Source organism: Chanodichthys erythropterus, chromosome 18 (assembly GCF_024489055.1).
Source record: "Chanodichthys erythropterus isolate Z2021 chromosome 18, ASM2448905v1, whole genome shotgun sequence".
Classification (NCBI taxonomy): Eukaryota; Metazoa; Chordata; class Actinopteri; order Cypriniformes; family Xenocyprididae; genus Chanodichthys; species Chanodichthys erythropterus.
The window spans coordinates 17,878,765-17,895,591 of NC_090238.1; the positions used below are offsets into that span (position 1 = coordinate 17,878,765).

The 16,827-nt window shown below is 36.4% G+C and overlaps 1 protein-coding gene across 1 annotated transcript in view; it reads right to left on the reverse strand.

The window, feature by feature from the left end:
- The window catches only part of LOC137006704 (neuronal PAS domain-containing protein 3), a 352,288-nt gene that overhangs the window by 171,720 nt on the left and 163,741 nt on the right, over positions 1 to 16,827 (reverse strand). The window contains exon 4 of the mRNA XM_067367687.1: positions 2,691 to 2,773. Coding sequence (XP_067223788.1) covers positions 2,691 to 2,773 — 83 coding nt within the window. The remainder of the gene's footprint in view (positions 1 to 2,690; positions 2,774 to 16,827) is intronic.

Genomic DNA, 16,827 nt, shown 5'->3' on the forward strand with positions numbered 1-16,827 from the left:
AGACGCTACTGGAGGAAGACTAGGGTGTTAAAAGAAAGGAAAACTCTTAAAGGTACAGTAACAAAAATAACTTGTTTTTGTTGCGAGAAACCTTGTAAAGTAAATATCCTCTGTTGTGATATTTACCTTCACCTGCCTGCCACCAGAAATGGGCCTTTTCTAAAAATATACTGTTTTTGTGTGCAAGCTGGGACAGAAAAAGACAATATTGATATTATTGTGCCATGACATTAAATAGAAGTGAGAAAGCAGAGCGTCACAACAGCTGCCTTCAAACAGACCTGCATATTAAAGCAGCTAATTGATTATCTGAGTTGACAAAACTGGGTGCTCAATGTGTTCAGCTTATTTGTGCATAAACAAAACAGCATGGAGTGTTTTCTCTGCTGAAATCTGGTCACTGTGTCACATAACAGCATAAAAAATCCAAACACAAATACAAACCACACATCACCAATCGCCAATTATTGTTGTAAAGCTGTCATACATTTTAAGAACCATTACATTTTTGCTTCATCCAGCTAAGAAGCATTAAAACAACAACATACAGCACATTTAACTTCCACAATGTGATGCATTGATGCAATGAAACAATATTCAGTTAAAACTGAGGTAAGGCGGGACTTGATTTGTTTATATGGTTGTATAATAGTTGACAAAGACTGCTGCTGCAATATTGATTTCTATTAGGAAATGTAAAAGATTAATAAATATAGTTAGGTCAGATTTTGACTGGATTGTGAAAATCAAGTTAATATATTTTTTTTCCCACCTTTGTGGCCTTGGTTGTAGCATAACGGTGTGTTCATATTTACCATTACTCTGTGAAAATTCACGGTCAAATCCAGTCATTTTTAAAAGAAATCTGCACAATTGGGAGTTTTGCATGAGGGTGAAAAACTTCCCCATGAAGATTTCTATTGTGGGTTTGATTTAAATGTCAAGTTGCTTTTATGTTTGCTTCAAAGCACACATCTATGGAGAAGGAATTTATTTGACATAACTTTACAAAAGTAAAAAATAATAAAAAAAAAATACGAAAATGTCTGACATTCCTTTTCTATCACACATGTACAAGTATCCTTAATGTGTTTATCTCAAGACATTTTGCATAAAACTCTGTTACTGTTCATAAAGAGTCAGGTGATATGAAACCGCAATGGTATCAACAAACCTGGAAATATTTCATACTTCAAAATGAACCAATGAGAAACCAATATCAACAAATCTGAATGAAGAATTCAACAACACTGGCATAGCATTCAAACAAACAGTCAAAAAGAACCAAATCTCTCTGTAAAAGTGCATATATGCGCAAGTATCGATGCGTAGCGTCCGTTTACAGGTGAAGGCCGGTCAGCAGCTCTTCCCCCACATCCTCTTTATTAAACGCTATCAAACATGGTTTAAGCTGTCTAAAATTAGCCTCGGCGCTCAACAACTAATGACTGCCTTGCATCCATTATTAGTTCATTTTCTTCAGATCAATCACCAGCCGAGCATGCTTTTTTTAAAATGTCATCCTAAAACTTTTCACAATCAATTAAGCTGAAGATTAATGGGGACAATTTGCCAGGAACAAGTCCTTCCTTGAAAAGGCCACGCCTCGACAGACTTCCAGCCTGGTATTGGTGTTAATTATAAATTTCCGCTTTGCTGTCACACACTTAACCTGTCGTAAGGGAATAGCACTGGCAGTCCGGGGACCGGCGAGCCGCTATATAAATATTCCTAATCCGCTTTTTTGGACACAGGTGACTGGTGTAAAATGTGCTTTTCGTTCTGTGTCATTAAAACGAGTTTGAAAGGACATCAGCGCTGTAGCTAAGCATGGATAAAAAACGATTTTTTTCTACTCTCCAAGGTGAAAGAAGAAATTGCCCCCCTCCCCGATCTTTCCTGAAACACCAGTACACTGAGGAAGTGTCATCCTTCATTTACACACATGCTAACCAGCTCAGAGACACCACATATGTCTTAAGACAACAGACCTGTAATCTCTAAACACACACATTAGTACATCTGTGAGGGATTTCCTTCATCCAGGTCATTGTAGAATGCCTGCTAATTTATTCAGAAGCAATTTCATATTTTGTTCACTTCCAACAAAGACAGGAAGTTTTCTGAGTGCTAGTAAACAATCAAGTGCAAAAGATTTCCAACTGGAATTGGTGTATTCCGGCAGTTACTATAGTTATTCTTTTTTAAGCGTTGCACAAATGGCATATAAAGTAATTTGAACAGTCATCATTAACACTTATTCGACTGCAAAGTAATTTTGATGAATAACAATTAGCTTTGGCCATGATTCTTTAAAAAAAACAATCTTTCAGAGCAGAAGTCAGAAAATCTACAAACATTAATGTAATTATAATATTTTATTATCTCATAAATATGATCATTACAACATGACTTGAAGACAACGTAAAATGTGTTAGGAAAAAGGAAAATATACCACAAGCTTTAAGAAAATAGTGTTTTTTCCAAAAAAAAATCTGTTCGTAAAGAGGGGGGCTTTTCTAAATAAAAGAGTAAGAGACATATTTATGATTACATTTCAACTTTTGTGGATTACATAATTTGCATATCAAATATGCATATTATGTTAATCTCAAGCTCATCCCAAACTAAGAACATCAGGGTGTTTTGGAAGAACAAAGGCAGTTTTAATAGTACAAATTTCATCTTACCTGCAGAATGTGGCTGCCAAGGTGAGGCTCAAAGATCTCCGAGGCAACAGCACTGGGGCTCCGCCTCCGCTGGGACCCGATAGCTGCGGAGAGAAGCACACAGCGTGAGCGCACTCGTGTCAGCATGCGCACGCACGTTTCCGCTTTAAATCCAAACGAACTTGGAATTGGAATCTGGCTGTGCGATTTTAAACAGATACGGTAAACTGTTAAACAAACACTTCTGCCCCAATAATACTAAGCCCCCGGTACTGTAAATACACAGATGCAAATCAAAGCCTCAGAACGGATCCTCTCTGCATATTCAGCAAGGCTCGGTGCTACAAAGCCCGCTGTTTATAGCAGGACTAATATCGCCACATCCATTGAGCTGCAAAGCACCCAGAGAACAGCGCCCTCAGGGCATTTTTTCCAAGTTTCCAACTTTAAAGTCGGCTCAGGCTCTGCTAAAAAATGGCCTGGGGTGATTTCAAACTTAACAGACCTTGTCCCACCAGAGCTCATTATAGAGAATTTTATAACAAAGTACTCTGTACTTAATTTTCCAAGCCTAGCCAGGCGTTCGGGTAATGTTGCTGAATTAAGTGCAATTAATGATGTAATAAAGCGCTGAACGGCCATTAAGGATTCTCAAGGACCAGCAGCAAACAACACACTGTCGTTCAGGGAGGGCGTAATGGGGACAGGAGGACGTTGTGCCCCGACTGAGCGTGCACGAGAGGGCCCGAGACCCAAATGAGAGGCCTCTGTCCTTCAGAGAGCCTCAAGCTGGGTAAACACACTTCTCCCCTCCGGTAATGCTTTCAGCACTAAGCCCTGTGTCCGCCCCGGAGGAACATTCCTGCCACAACACGAGCGGGAAGAGCAGCGGGAGGAGAGAGAGCCGGGCTCTCAGTGCTGTCCCTGGAGCGTCAGGGTCAGTAGCCGCCACTGTGGGTGGAAACGCAAACAATCCCGAGCAACAATCCGGTGGGACACGGACATGGAGGCTCGCAGCGCACAGCAGAGGGAGCTCTTACGCCCTGAGGATCGCACGGAAAACATGCACACACACACATACCTGCACATCAAACACACTGCATTCATGCACACACAATCAATGCAACCTGGCACACAACACACACACACATGTGCTTAATAAAACACTAGGACTTTTGATATAAACAAGTCTGTCTGATGTCAGAGTTTTGTTCAGTTAGTTCAAAAAGATTTGGCAACACAAACAGGTCCAAAACTGACACTTTTCAAAAACCAAATGTGAATAAATCTGGAAATCGATAAGTAAACAGAATTAGCCTAAATGTCAATGTAGTACATGGTTTAAATCTGATTATAAACAAAAATTTACCCCCACTAAAACTCCATATGGCAATAACATACAGTATGTGGAATATTCCTCACATTAAAGGGTTAGTTCACCCAAAAATTAAAATTCTGTCATCAATTACTCACATTCATGTCGTTCTACACCTGTAAGACCTTCATTCATCTTCGAAACACAAATTTAGATATTTTTGATGAAATCTGATGGCTCAGTGAGGCCTCCATTGACGGCAAATTAATTTACACTTTCAAACGCCCAGAAAGCTACTAAAGACATATTTAAAACAGTTCATGTGACTACAGTGGTTCAACCTAAAGTTATGAAGCAATGGGAATACTTTCTGTGCGCCAAAAAAACGAAATAACGACTCTGAACCACAGATTCAAAACAAAAGACTCATAAAGCTACAACGCTTCATGAAGCAGTGTTTTAAAATTGCCCATATTGTTGAATAAAGTCGTTATTTTGCTTTTTTGGTGTCTTACGGTTTTGGAACGACGTGAAGGTGAGTAATTAATGACAGAATTTTCATTTTTGGGTGAACTAACCCTTTAAGCCATAACATAAAAAAATAAATACAATTTTGAAAAAAGACCTGAATAGAAAACAGCATATAATGTGTGAAAGAAAGAAAAAAAGAAAGAAAGAAAGAAAGAAAGAAAGATAGATTAGATAGAAAGAAAGAAAGAAAGAAAGATAAGATAAGATAAGATAAGATAAGATAAGATAAGATAAGATAAGATAAGATAAGAAAGAAAGAAAGAATATAATATAATATAATATAATATAATATAATATAATATAATATAATATAATATAATATAATATAATAATAATATAGTAGTGGCAATGTAAAATAAATAAATAAATAAATAAAATAGAACAGAACTGAACCCAGTGTGAAAACAACATTTAATGTGCTCCAGCAGAGATCACAACCGCCACCAGTACAAGTCGACGAAGAAAACACCAAAGTTAAGAGGTCACTTGACCAGCCTCAAATTACCCTCCTCTCTGTACTTAAAGGCGACATCTCCAGACAATAGCTCTCATCACACAAGGATCCTCACTTAAGACCACCGCATGGAAATCAGCCACATGTCCTCTAAATTCCTTGACCTTGAGGAGCTTTGCAAACTATTAAGTCTATGGTTAATATTTCATAATGAAAAATGTGAACATGTTGAACCAGAGATTAGCTTATAGAAACAAGTACAACCAAATGAATAGAGTCTTAAAGCCTAATCTGTCACATTTGAAGACCCTCTCAAATGAAACATCACAGTTTCAACACACCTTTTCATTAGGGGTGTAACGATACTCTCATGTCACGATTCCATACAAATGGCGATACTGAACTCACAATATGATACTATTGTGGTATTTGAAGCCAAATTTATTTATTTTTTTACAATTTTTTTTTATTATTACCTTATATTAAAATAATAATAATATTATTTTATTATTATCAGGACTCACAAATATTCCCCCATTGCATTATTATACATTATATTCAACATTATAGTAGTTTAATGTAGCAAAATCACTGAAATCACAAGCCATCATGTCTCTTCAGAAGACTTGGATTTGGATTAGACCACATTAATTTCTTACAATGCCTCTTAATGACATTTTTTGGTTCTTTTAAGGTGTAGAGCAATGGACTTTAAAATGGAGGGACAGAAATCTCTCAGGTTTCATAAACAAATATCTTCATTTGTGTTTGGAAGTTGAATAAAAATCTTGGTTTGAAAGGACATGAGGGTGAGTACATGATGCCTGAATTTACAATTTTGGGTGAATTATACCTTATAAATACAGTAAGCTGAGTCTTGGATAAAACTATCTCTATATTGCAAATCATATCATTTACATCAACGATACATACGTTGCATTTTCATTAGGGCTGCACAACGATTAATCGCGATTAATCGTGATTGATCGTTTGCAAAATAAAAGTCTGTTTATGTAATATATGTGTTTGTTCTGTGTATAATAATTATGTATATATTAATACACATACATACATGTATATATTTAAGAAAAATGTTATATTTATAAATAAAATATTTACATTTAAATATAATATAAAATATATATATTTATTTATACATGTATATATTTCTTAAATGTATACATGTATGTGTGTGTATTTATAATTATTATACACAGAACAAACACATATTACTTAAAAACAGACTTTTATTTTGCAAATGATTAATCACGATTAATCGTTGTGCAGCCCTAATTTTTATATTGCGATATCTCGATATAACGATGTCGTTACACCCCCACCTATCATACCAAGCATGAGCTACTTTGACATGAACAGCAATGCAGACAGATTCATGAAATGGTGATTTTAGGAAGTTTCTAGACAGTAAAAAGCAGGAAGTGCATACGATAAAAAGTGAAAACAGCAAATGTAAACATCTTAAACAATTTTCTTCCCCCGGTTTACTGGTACACTCAATACTGTCCAACGACAAGACTATGCGACTGTGTCGCCATGCCTCTGCACGGCTGCCCGAACAGCCGGAGAGATGAATATAATTGCATATTGATCTCAGGAATTATGCTCTATTAATCTGCTTAATTTTGCTCATGACGCAAATGATATATGAATAAAGAGCTTGAGGGAGCACAGAGGCAACACAATGTCTGTCCTGCAATGATTCTCCATAATACATCTCCTCTAGTTTAGCTCCCTGCCACGCCAGATTGAGCACATACAAATATATTACAGAGGAAACGCGAGCAAATACATCACGCCTGACCTAATAAGTCCCGCACAATACAGTAAAGGCACTGTAAAATATGCTGGATCTGCCTATTGAATGAGTACTGGTTTACTGTCAAAGACATACAGGATGATGTTTCCCATTCGGAGTATCACAACCCCAAAGACGCAATATTCCAAAGTCCTTGACGGCATTTCACGAACATGCAAATGGACAGACCCCGTCTGATACAGACTAATGGCATTTTATTATGAGACAATATTGCTTTCCATTTGACACTTTCAATATGTAATGCTAGTCTTCAATACCCACCATACCACAAACAGCATTTGGTGCAAGACTGCAATAAATGCAATTTGTTACTTGCCACAGTGGCAATTTCAAATCGCTTGTGCTATTAGAAAGTCAATTTAACTTTCACTTTTATAAGTCAACATTATTGCTATTGTTAATTTATTTCTCATTGAATGGGAAATTGGCAGCAAGGCATCAGACTGTCATTTTAAATCTGCAATAATTTCTTGTGAAGCTTAGACCTCTTATTCCCTAGTCCTGGATTATTGGAGCTAAATGGCAGTCTCTGGCTTCACCAAAGGCTCAGGGGCAGGTACTGTTACACAAATTGCCAATTCAATTAACGGAGTGTAGATGCTCAACTGGCAGCTGGCAGACAGGACGGCTATTTTGGCAAGTGTCAGGCCTAATTCATCAAGCTGTCAATGCTCTCGCGGTCGGAAGCCACGGACAACGTCAAAGCGCGAACGGCATGTATAATCTGGTGAAACTCACGTGCTAACAAATGCTAACTCACATGCTAACTGCCCACACTAAGCCTGTGGCGATTTGTTGAGAGACGAGGACTCCAGGGTCTAACCAGGACCGTGAATGTGTTTTCTGGGAGATAGGAATATCAGTCAAGAAAACAGGTCTAATTCTTAGAATCATAAGAGCAAATAATTCACAGGTCTAGAACATAAATAACTTTTTTTATGGCACAGGCAATGTCTAATTTTTAACTAGCTCAATTCACATGTGAACAGGTCAGCCAATCATAATAGTCATAGAAAGTAATTTGCATATATAATCCTTACCTTTACAGTAGCAAAACAAGCATGCTTACTTCTAGGGTAAGAGAGAAGGGGGAAAATATTCACATAAAACTATATTAAGACTAAATTTGGTGTCCCAGAAACCTTGACTATCATTAAAAATTAGGATATAGATCATTTAAACATACAGCTTACAGCCCATTTTACTCAGATGCATTTCTAGTTGAAAAAGTTATTAAGGTACTATTATAAAATATCATATTAAGGGTTTTTTCAGACTTATAGTTAGTTCAAGAAACCTTGGCTATCATTAAAAGTGAAAAATAAATTGATATATAAATAAATAAAATGATCAAAAAATTGTAGGATATGACCTTCCTAAACATAATATTATAACATTATATTAAATATAAAAAAATAATAATTTTATATTAAGGGTGTTTTCAGACTTAGACTTATTTTTTTGCATATCCAGATTTTATACAGATTTTATACATTAATTTTTTCTCTTTTTTTTCTTTCTTTTTTTTGGGGGGGGTTTGAAATGCGATTCCAAACAGGTTTTTACAGATCTCAGTCTAAATGCTCTGGCTGCTGAAATTGGATTTTAAATTGTCTTACAATATACACGAGTCTAAATCGGAGTCCTGCACTGCGACTCGACAGATGATGCACCTCCATTTTTCCTGCATTTCCGTTTTGAAAGCCTCGGCACATTTGTGGGTATGCCTACCTTGTTACCAAAGCAAACTATGCAGATAGGTTGGTTATGTCTTGACCCACACTTGCAACTAATAGTGCGGACACTCTTACATTTTGATAACATTTTTGATAAAAACATTTTCTTTTGAATAAATCATGCACAATAAGAACAGGAAATTACATGGGGTCATATCTTATTTCATGGTGACTTACATTTCTACTTGCACTGATTTAAACAGAACAATGTCAGATTTCTCCCATGCTTCACACGGTTCGTTGGCTTCAACGTCTGCACTCATTAGACAGTAGTGAGACACGTCACGCTGTAATTGATAAACCTCAAGGTGCTCTACGATCAGGACTGAACGGCCCATCATGCACACGCAACCCCACATCTTGTGCACTTGTGTAGTTGCATGTAAAAGTGCTTCCAGTTAATGAAATGATGAGACCAAACAGACCACAGCATGTCATTAGCTTATTCAGAAAATTACAGACTCTTCTTGTTTCATTGTTCAGTCGTCTTTGAACACAGTAAACGCTTCTCAAAGAGGAAGGCGGAAACCCAAGACTGCATTTGAGAGAGAAACTCTTCATCGCAAAAGAACCAAGGTGATATTCACAAGATTATAAACAATACAGCATTTTCCACAATACTAAGAAATCAGGGCAAATGAAAATTAGAGTTTGACGTTTCACTGAATCCAAACCCTTCATCAAAGTCTACATTAGGAGGATTTAATTACACTTACAAGAGCCCAAAAATCTATATTTTCTTTTCAGAAAAGTCCAGACAATCAAGCTGTGTACTGTTTCAGAAACCAAATGGTCATATGGCCATAAAAAGCAACATTTGTGCATTTCAGGCATATTCATCATAAATGTGGGCATAAATAATACTTTTCCAAAGTAAAAAGAAAAGGTTCTGTGCCAAACTGTAGTAAATAATATCAGGTGAATTGATTAAAAAACATATATATTTAAAGACCAAGATTCAATTAGAATCAAAATAGAGTTACTGTATAACTACTGAATTTACACAGATAAATGCACAGAATACACAACTTCATGTTGTATTTGAGACTTTAAAATGCAGTCATTAATATGTCAACTGCTCTAAAGCACAAAATACTGTATGTATTGATCTATCAAAACAATTCACCTGTAATAATCTATAATTTCTTACATTTCAAACTGTAAGTCACATCTCCCATTGACTATCCTTCCCATCCGGTGTCCTTCAATCCATAATCTGCTCCTCATGTTTTCAGAGTCCAAATGTCATTAAATAATTTACTTTAGCTGGGATAATGACAGGGCCAGATCGTTCTCTTCACGCAGGCCTCTGAATAAGTTATGCCCGTGAAGATGGAGGTTGAAACATTTGTTTTAATTAGTTTCTTTTAACATCTTTGACTGGTTTAAGTTTTCATGATGATGTGTTCAATAATCCATGCTCATCTTTTCTCCTCATTTATATCATCAAAATTTAAGCCGCTTCATTCTGCGCTAATGACGCCTCGCTTACCCGCTGTCTCTCTCTTTTTTTTCTCTCTCTGTAGCTCTGCTCCAAAACCTAGCGAGCTGCCCACCATAGACTGCTTTTAAAAGACTCTATGAAATCAAAAATGAGTTTTGTGGCTTTTAATCCATTTCTATTAATGATTAATGTCCTGCCACTTTCCTCATTCAACAGGAAATACACCAACACAGAAAAGCAAATAACTCATGAATGGATTTCATGGGATACTATTAGTTTACTGTATTTTATATATATATATATATATATATATATATATATATATATATATATATATATATATATATATATATATATATATATATATATATATATATATATATATATATATATATATATATATATATATATATATATATATATATATATATATATATATATATATATATATATATATATATATATATATATATATATATATATATATATATATATATATATATATATATATATATATATATATATATTAGTGCTGGGCAACGATTAAATATTTTAATCGCGATTAATCGCAGCATGCGCAAAATTCAATAATGAAATCAAAAGTAGTGTATTGCATAATTTTATTCTTTCAAAGTACTGCTGTATGAACAAAAGTGCAATAGAGAATACGAACCGACGTCACACCTCGTTGCATGCCGGGGCGCCGCCATTTTGACAGGATCGCCCTCTATTACTCGTACTGAAATTAATACGGATTCTTGCTTACCTTTTGTTTTGTTTCTGCCATTAAGTGGAACGTTAACATTTTTAATGGTATCGTTTGCATGGAATAGAAGCTATTTTATCGCATCGCATGATCATTTTATTTCTTTTTTCACTGAAGTTTTGTAGGATTTCATTTACAGTGTTGATCTGTTTACCGTGTCGCACGCTGGACGCGCACTGCTGCTTCAGCCATCGTATGAATATCATCGTATGAATATCCAAATAAATCTATGTAATTAACACACTGAGAAAAGTCGATTCATTTATTTGTTGGAAACGTTTAAATGATGCTTAACCGAGCATATTGAGTAGGCCTACAAACTGTTGTCATTGTAATTCCCCTTTTCCATGATCACAGATGAGGAGAATCAGAGATTATGGGTCAAATTCAGCAGACAGACGGACACAAACACACTGTATTTTTATATTTATTTTAACAAATGACAACCACACTACCTTTATAAAACCGTTATGAAGAAAATGTATAAAATGGTTACATTTTAAGTGATACTGAAAGTTTATATTTTGGTGTCATCCGTTTTTCTGCATGTGCTTTATTTGTAAATAGAATTTGGTATCTTTAATATCAGTCTAAGTGCATTAAGCGTTTTCTTTAGATGACATGAGAGGAAACCGTTTAAGATATAAATGTGTTGCATTCATATTTTGGGCTCATTTGTGTATCTCCACACAGTATGCTTTAATAAACATGTACAGAATTGTTGGTCACATGAAGAGTTCGTTAAGCATTTGAATGTGCCCGTCAAGTTCTGCTAATTCACGAGCGCAGTGAGAGTCAGACTCGCAAAGGTAATGTTAATTATTAAACCAAACGAAATCAAAACATTCAAAAACACTTAGCAATGTGATTCTTTTATTGAGTGATAAGCAGTGGGTACCTTTTTCCATTTTTCTGTCCGCACCAGATATTTTCTTTTTCGCGCTGTAGCTCTATATGCTTTCATTGGTTGAGACGCGTGATGACGCTCATCCCAAGCAGCCAGTAGCCTACTGATAAACATCCCACCCCTCCTGTGACCCATGGTTTGTGTTGTATTCGGTTGTAGTCATAGACTGTAAAAAATAGGTTGTAGTCTATCTATGTGTATTCAAACGCAGTGAGCAACGGACTTTCAAAATAAAAAGTACGTTAACGCGCGATAAACTAATTGTCGGCGTTAATTAATTAATGCGTTAACGCGATAAAAACGCGTTAACTTGCCCAGCCCTAATATATATATTATATATATATATATATATATATATATGATGACTACCTGCCTAATATGTTGCTGGTCCTGTGTCCTGTGGTATCTGGCACCAAGACGTTAGCAGCAGATCCTTCAAGTCCTGTATGTTGTGTGGTGGAGCTGCCATGTATCAAACTCGTTGGTCCAGCACATCCCACAGATGTTCAATTTGATTGAGTTCTGGGGAATTTGGAGGCCAGGGCAACACCATGAACTCTTCACCATTGTCATAAAGGGGTGAACCTGGTCTGCAACCATTTTTAGGTAGGTGGAATATGTCAAATTTACGTGAATGGCCGGACCCAGGGTTTCCCAGCAGAACATTGCACTCCCTCCACCGGCTTGACGTCATCCCACAGTGGGGTGTGGACAGGGGTCATCATAGGCACTCTGATTGATCTGCGGCTGCAGCCCCAAACGTCCATTCCTCCCATAACCATCACATTGTACCACAATAGACCTTCTGTTGTCTCGGACCAGACAGAATAGCCTTATAGTTACCAGTTTGCGGTTTGTCCATACTCTGACCACTGTTAGTAAATTTTCACCACTGCTGACTGGGAGCAAACCACAAGCCTTTCTGTTCTTTATTCCTGCTCATTTCTCCTGCATCCAACATGTTGATTATGAGAACTGATTTTTTGCATGCCATCTACACTGTAAAAATAATCCCAGTAAAATTTACGGTAAAAAAACGGCAGCTGTGGTTGCCAGAACTTTACCGTAAAAAATACAGTAACAACATAAAAAAAATCTGTTAAATTTATGGTAAAATAACGTATTTCATTAACTGATATAATGTTCATTTACCAACCTAATGAAGTACTAATATCTGTTTTGTACCTTTATAATACACTGACAGTCACCAAACACAGTCGTGATAAGAGTCACATGATGAATCAAAGTTCATCACAAGCAGATTTTCCACAAGCTGAGAAGGACAACACTAACATATAGAAGGTGCACACAGTGTCATTCACACACACACTAAACACCATCATGGTAACATGCATGACATTTTAAAAATGCAATAAACATTAATTTAACAACATTAGATGTAACATAAAACCCTAATATACATAACTGATAAGAAAAAAATGAGAAAAACTAAGAAGAAACAGAGTTATTTCAACGAAAATATATCAAATGTGAAGTGTCACGCAGGGAATTGTGGGAATGTCAATTTACGGTTTTTCACTGTAAATTTTACAATGAATTGTTATTTTTCACTTCCAAAAACTGTGAATTTAACGGTATTTTACCGTAAAATTACATTAAATGTATCATTACATCTCTTACAGTTATTCACCGTATATAGTACGGAAACTTTCTGTAAACCAATTGACAGTTTTTCACCGCAGCATTTTTACAGTCTTTTACGGTTAAAATCACGGTCATTTTTTACAGTGTAGGCTGTGTTTGAAAAACATAGGCAGCTGACTTGTTGCCTCACTGCCTTATCAGGGGATGGCTTTGTAGGCAGTGTTTGTGCATGAAGGTACCTCACTTCTGAAGCATTGTAACGGTTTAATGATCTACAACAAAATAGAGGGAGCTTTAAGCAAATATTAAATTTATTGCTAGAAATTACATCAGAAGTGGAAAACACTGGTCAAAAACATACATTTACACACAAACTTCAGGCGCCATTTTTAGTTTTTAGCTCAACAGTCACAGAATGGAAAACACAGGATTGTGGGATATCAAAGGATACATCTATGCTGCCTTCTACATCTATGCAGCTTCTAAGGGTGCTCCAATCAGGGTTTTTGGGGCCGATCACCAATTACTGATTACAGTATTGGCCCATACCGATCAATGAAATAAATAATACTACATGATAAATAGAAGGCTTCAAATAGAACAACAATGTATTTTAAGTATAAAAAAAATTGAGATGAGAAAGTATCATGAAATGACAACTCTTTATTTATTGGCAAGCAACAACTTGGAGTTAAACAAACATAGCATTCCTGTGAAAAACAAAGTAATCAAATGTAAAACCACTGCATAGTCTTCACTGTATAAATTAAAGATAGATTAATCCTAATAAATCTACTAAAGAGCAGTGAGTGAGTTTTCTCTTTGTGTATTGTTTTTTGACTAACATTGAAACAGACGACAACAGATTTATTGGGCTGCTGTCACTTTAAGACCTAATGCACGGATGCAACATACTGTTACATACTGTGACTTATTTTGTTTATGTCCACTTAAGACATAACTGACTGTGTTTAAGCAAATATGTTCCAAGCCAGGCATTTGGACATATTTCTGTGAGTATTTGACCATTTAGGCGCAAAAATTAATGTCATTTGCTCACCAATCAAACTATATAAAGCCATTATCTGCGGATAAGGATCGGCCCCCTATGTTGGAATGCATCCTCCAAAGGCAACATTTTTAAGTTTTTTGATGCAACCCTAATCTACCCAGACCTAAATATGTGACCTTAATATGTTTTCAACGATATTTGCTTCACCTGCGAATGGTCATAATATTTGTAATATATATATATAATTTCAATTGACCTCATTTATGTATTTGATACTGTGTGATTTTATATCACACAGGTTAAATATGAAAAATATAATAATGCCCCACAAATTCAACATTTTTCTGACACTAGTCAAGGTGATCTACAACTCAAAATCTTTGTGATAACAATTACACTGTTACATTCATGTATTTATCTGCAGCATAATTACGTCTAAAACAGGAAGCCATAAGATCGATGAATAAAGAATGAGAATGTGCATCCAAAAGCTCCTAAAAGCCCCATCACTAGTCTGTATGCGCTTAGCCTCAGTGTGACTGGTATTATCTCTACGCACTAAAACACACGTACGGTGCGAAAGCGTGAGGCAAAAGTGGAAATCTCCAGCTCAGTTGCTACGGAGATGTTAGATTACACCTTGAAGAGGCGCTCAGTGAGGAATAATTGTCTATGGAAAGCTTGTAGAGGCTCTGAAGTCCCCGCTGAAGTGATTTGGTATTTTATCATTGTGCTATTTCCTCTCATCACGAGCAGAAACAACTGTGTCAGATACGGAGATAAGAGGGCCGAGGGAGCGCGGGACACAAGCTCTCCAGCTGACAAGCACTGTCCACTCACGATCCATATCAAAACCAACGGTGAGGGAGAGAGACAGCAATAGAAAGAGAGCGTCATCATACTCACAGCTCGCATTATCCTCAAAGCAGAGCCATTTCAAGAACAAAACCTATTCATTTTCACTGCTGCAGCAAAAAAAGAGAAGAAACCCAAAGCTAGTAAAACACGGTGAGCGTACACCTGCTGTTTTAACTGGAAAACCTTGAGAACGCTGAATCGCAGAGCTGGTCATTTGACAGAGTGACTAAAGATAATGGTGAAAGACAAGGCTGAAACCACGCTGTGATTTTAAAGCCTGTCGCCTGTCAATGCATTTCTGCCGAGTCATTCAACATTCCTGCTGAAAAAAAAAATACTTAAACCGCTGAAAAGTGCCCAAATCCACTCTAAAAACCAGCCTGACCTGGCTAGGAGTCTTTTCCTACTTCAAAAGTACAGACATCCTGTTTATTTCTTAATAAATGTACCTGGTCTTATTGTGCTTTTCATAATCATCCATCAAACTGTAATAACCTTTTCCACCTCTGAAACAACATTGCTTTTTTTCTAGCGTAATCAAGGCCATGTGGGCAGACAAAAACAATTAGAGCTGTCAATCAATTAAAAAGATTAATCAAATCAATTACATGACAGGCTGATTAATTAATCAAATTAATTGCATATATGATAATTTGCTGAGAAAAGTCCCTAACTGATGATCATTCTAAAATTACATTAATTAATTAATACTTTTATTTTCAAATCATTTTTTAAAATATAATTTTTAATAACTAATTAATCATACAAAATGAACACATTCAATCTTTTTAAAAAACAATATTAGGCAATAATATCAAATCAACATTGTTTTGAAATGACCTCCACACTTTTTTTCTTCTAAAAAAAAAAAAAAAAAAAGTCAGTCAGTTTGATTTCACGCTAACTTTAAGTCAAGAATGCTGCGCTATTTCTCATTCTCACAGGCTGATGTGTTATTCCGACACCTCCAAAATGCGTATGGATCTTTAGATCCTGAGAGTCCCGGTTGCTAAATGCAGCTATCGATAGCTCGCTCTGACGAGGAAAGGCAAAGGAGGACGAGATATTGACATTGACCAGACCTAGCAAGGTCAAGTTCAGGGGGCACCGCAACTGAATCAATACCACGGGATGAGCAAATGAAAATAATGGGGGAAAAAAAGCCTCATCTAATTTGGAAATGCATTCATTATGGCAAACCGCATTAAAGCGCAAGGCAGGCTGCCTGCACTGCCCTCGAGTGCAGCCATACAGATAAACAATCCATTACCAAAGTGCAGCAGCAGGCTTCTCTTAATAAACCCAGCCGAACCCAGCCAGGCCTGCAGGACGCATGCTGCGGGACAGCAGAGAACTGGACGAGATTCAGACAGCTTGACTGCTTACAGACTTGTGCAGTGGAAAATAAGCTTTCTTAGTGTTTTCCTGCAAAATTAAGCATTCTGGTTTGCTGAAGAAGCCCCAGAAATACTGAAGCCCTTGGTCAGCACTTGACTATTAACTTTGCTTACACTGTTTAACAATTCGTATGCTGATGATGCTGAGGGAGAAACTCTCAGCATGAACGATCCAGTCAAACGGAATACAATATTAAGACATTAACAAAACCTCTACGGAAAAGAGAAAAAGTCTTGAAGATCAGACATTTACACTTTCTTTTAGTTTTGGAGCGTTTCTTTGTGCTGAAACACAT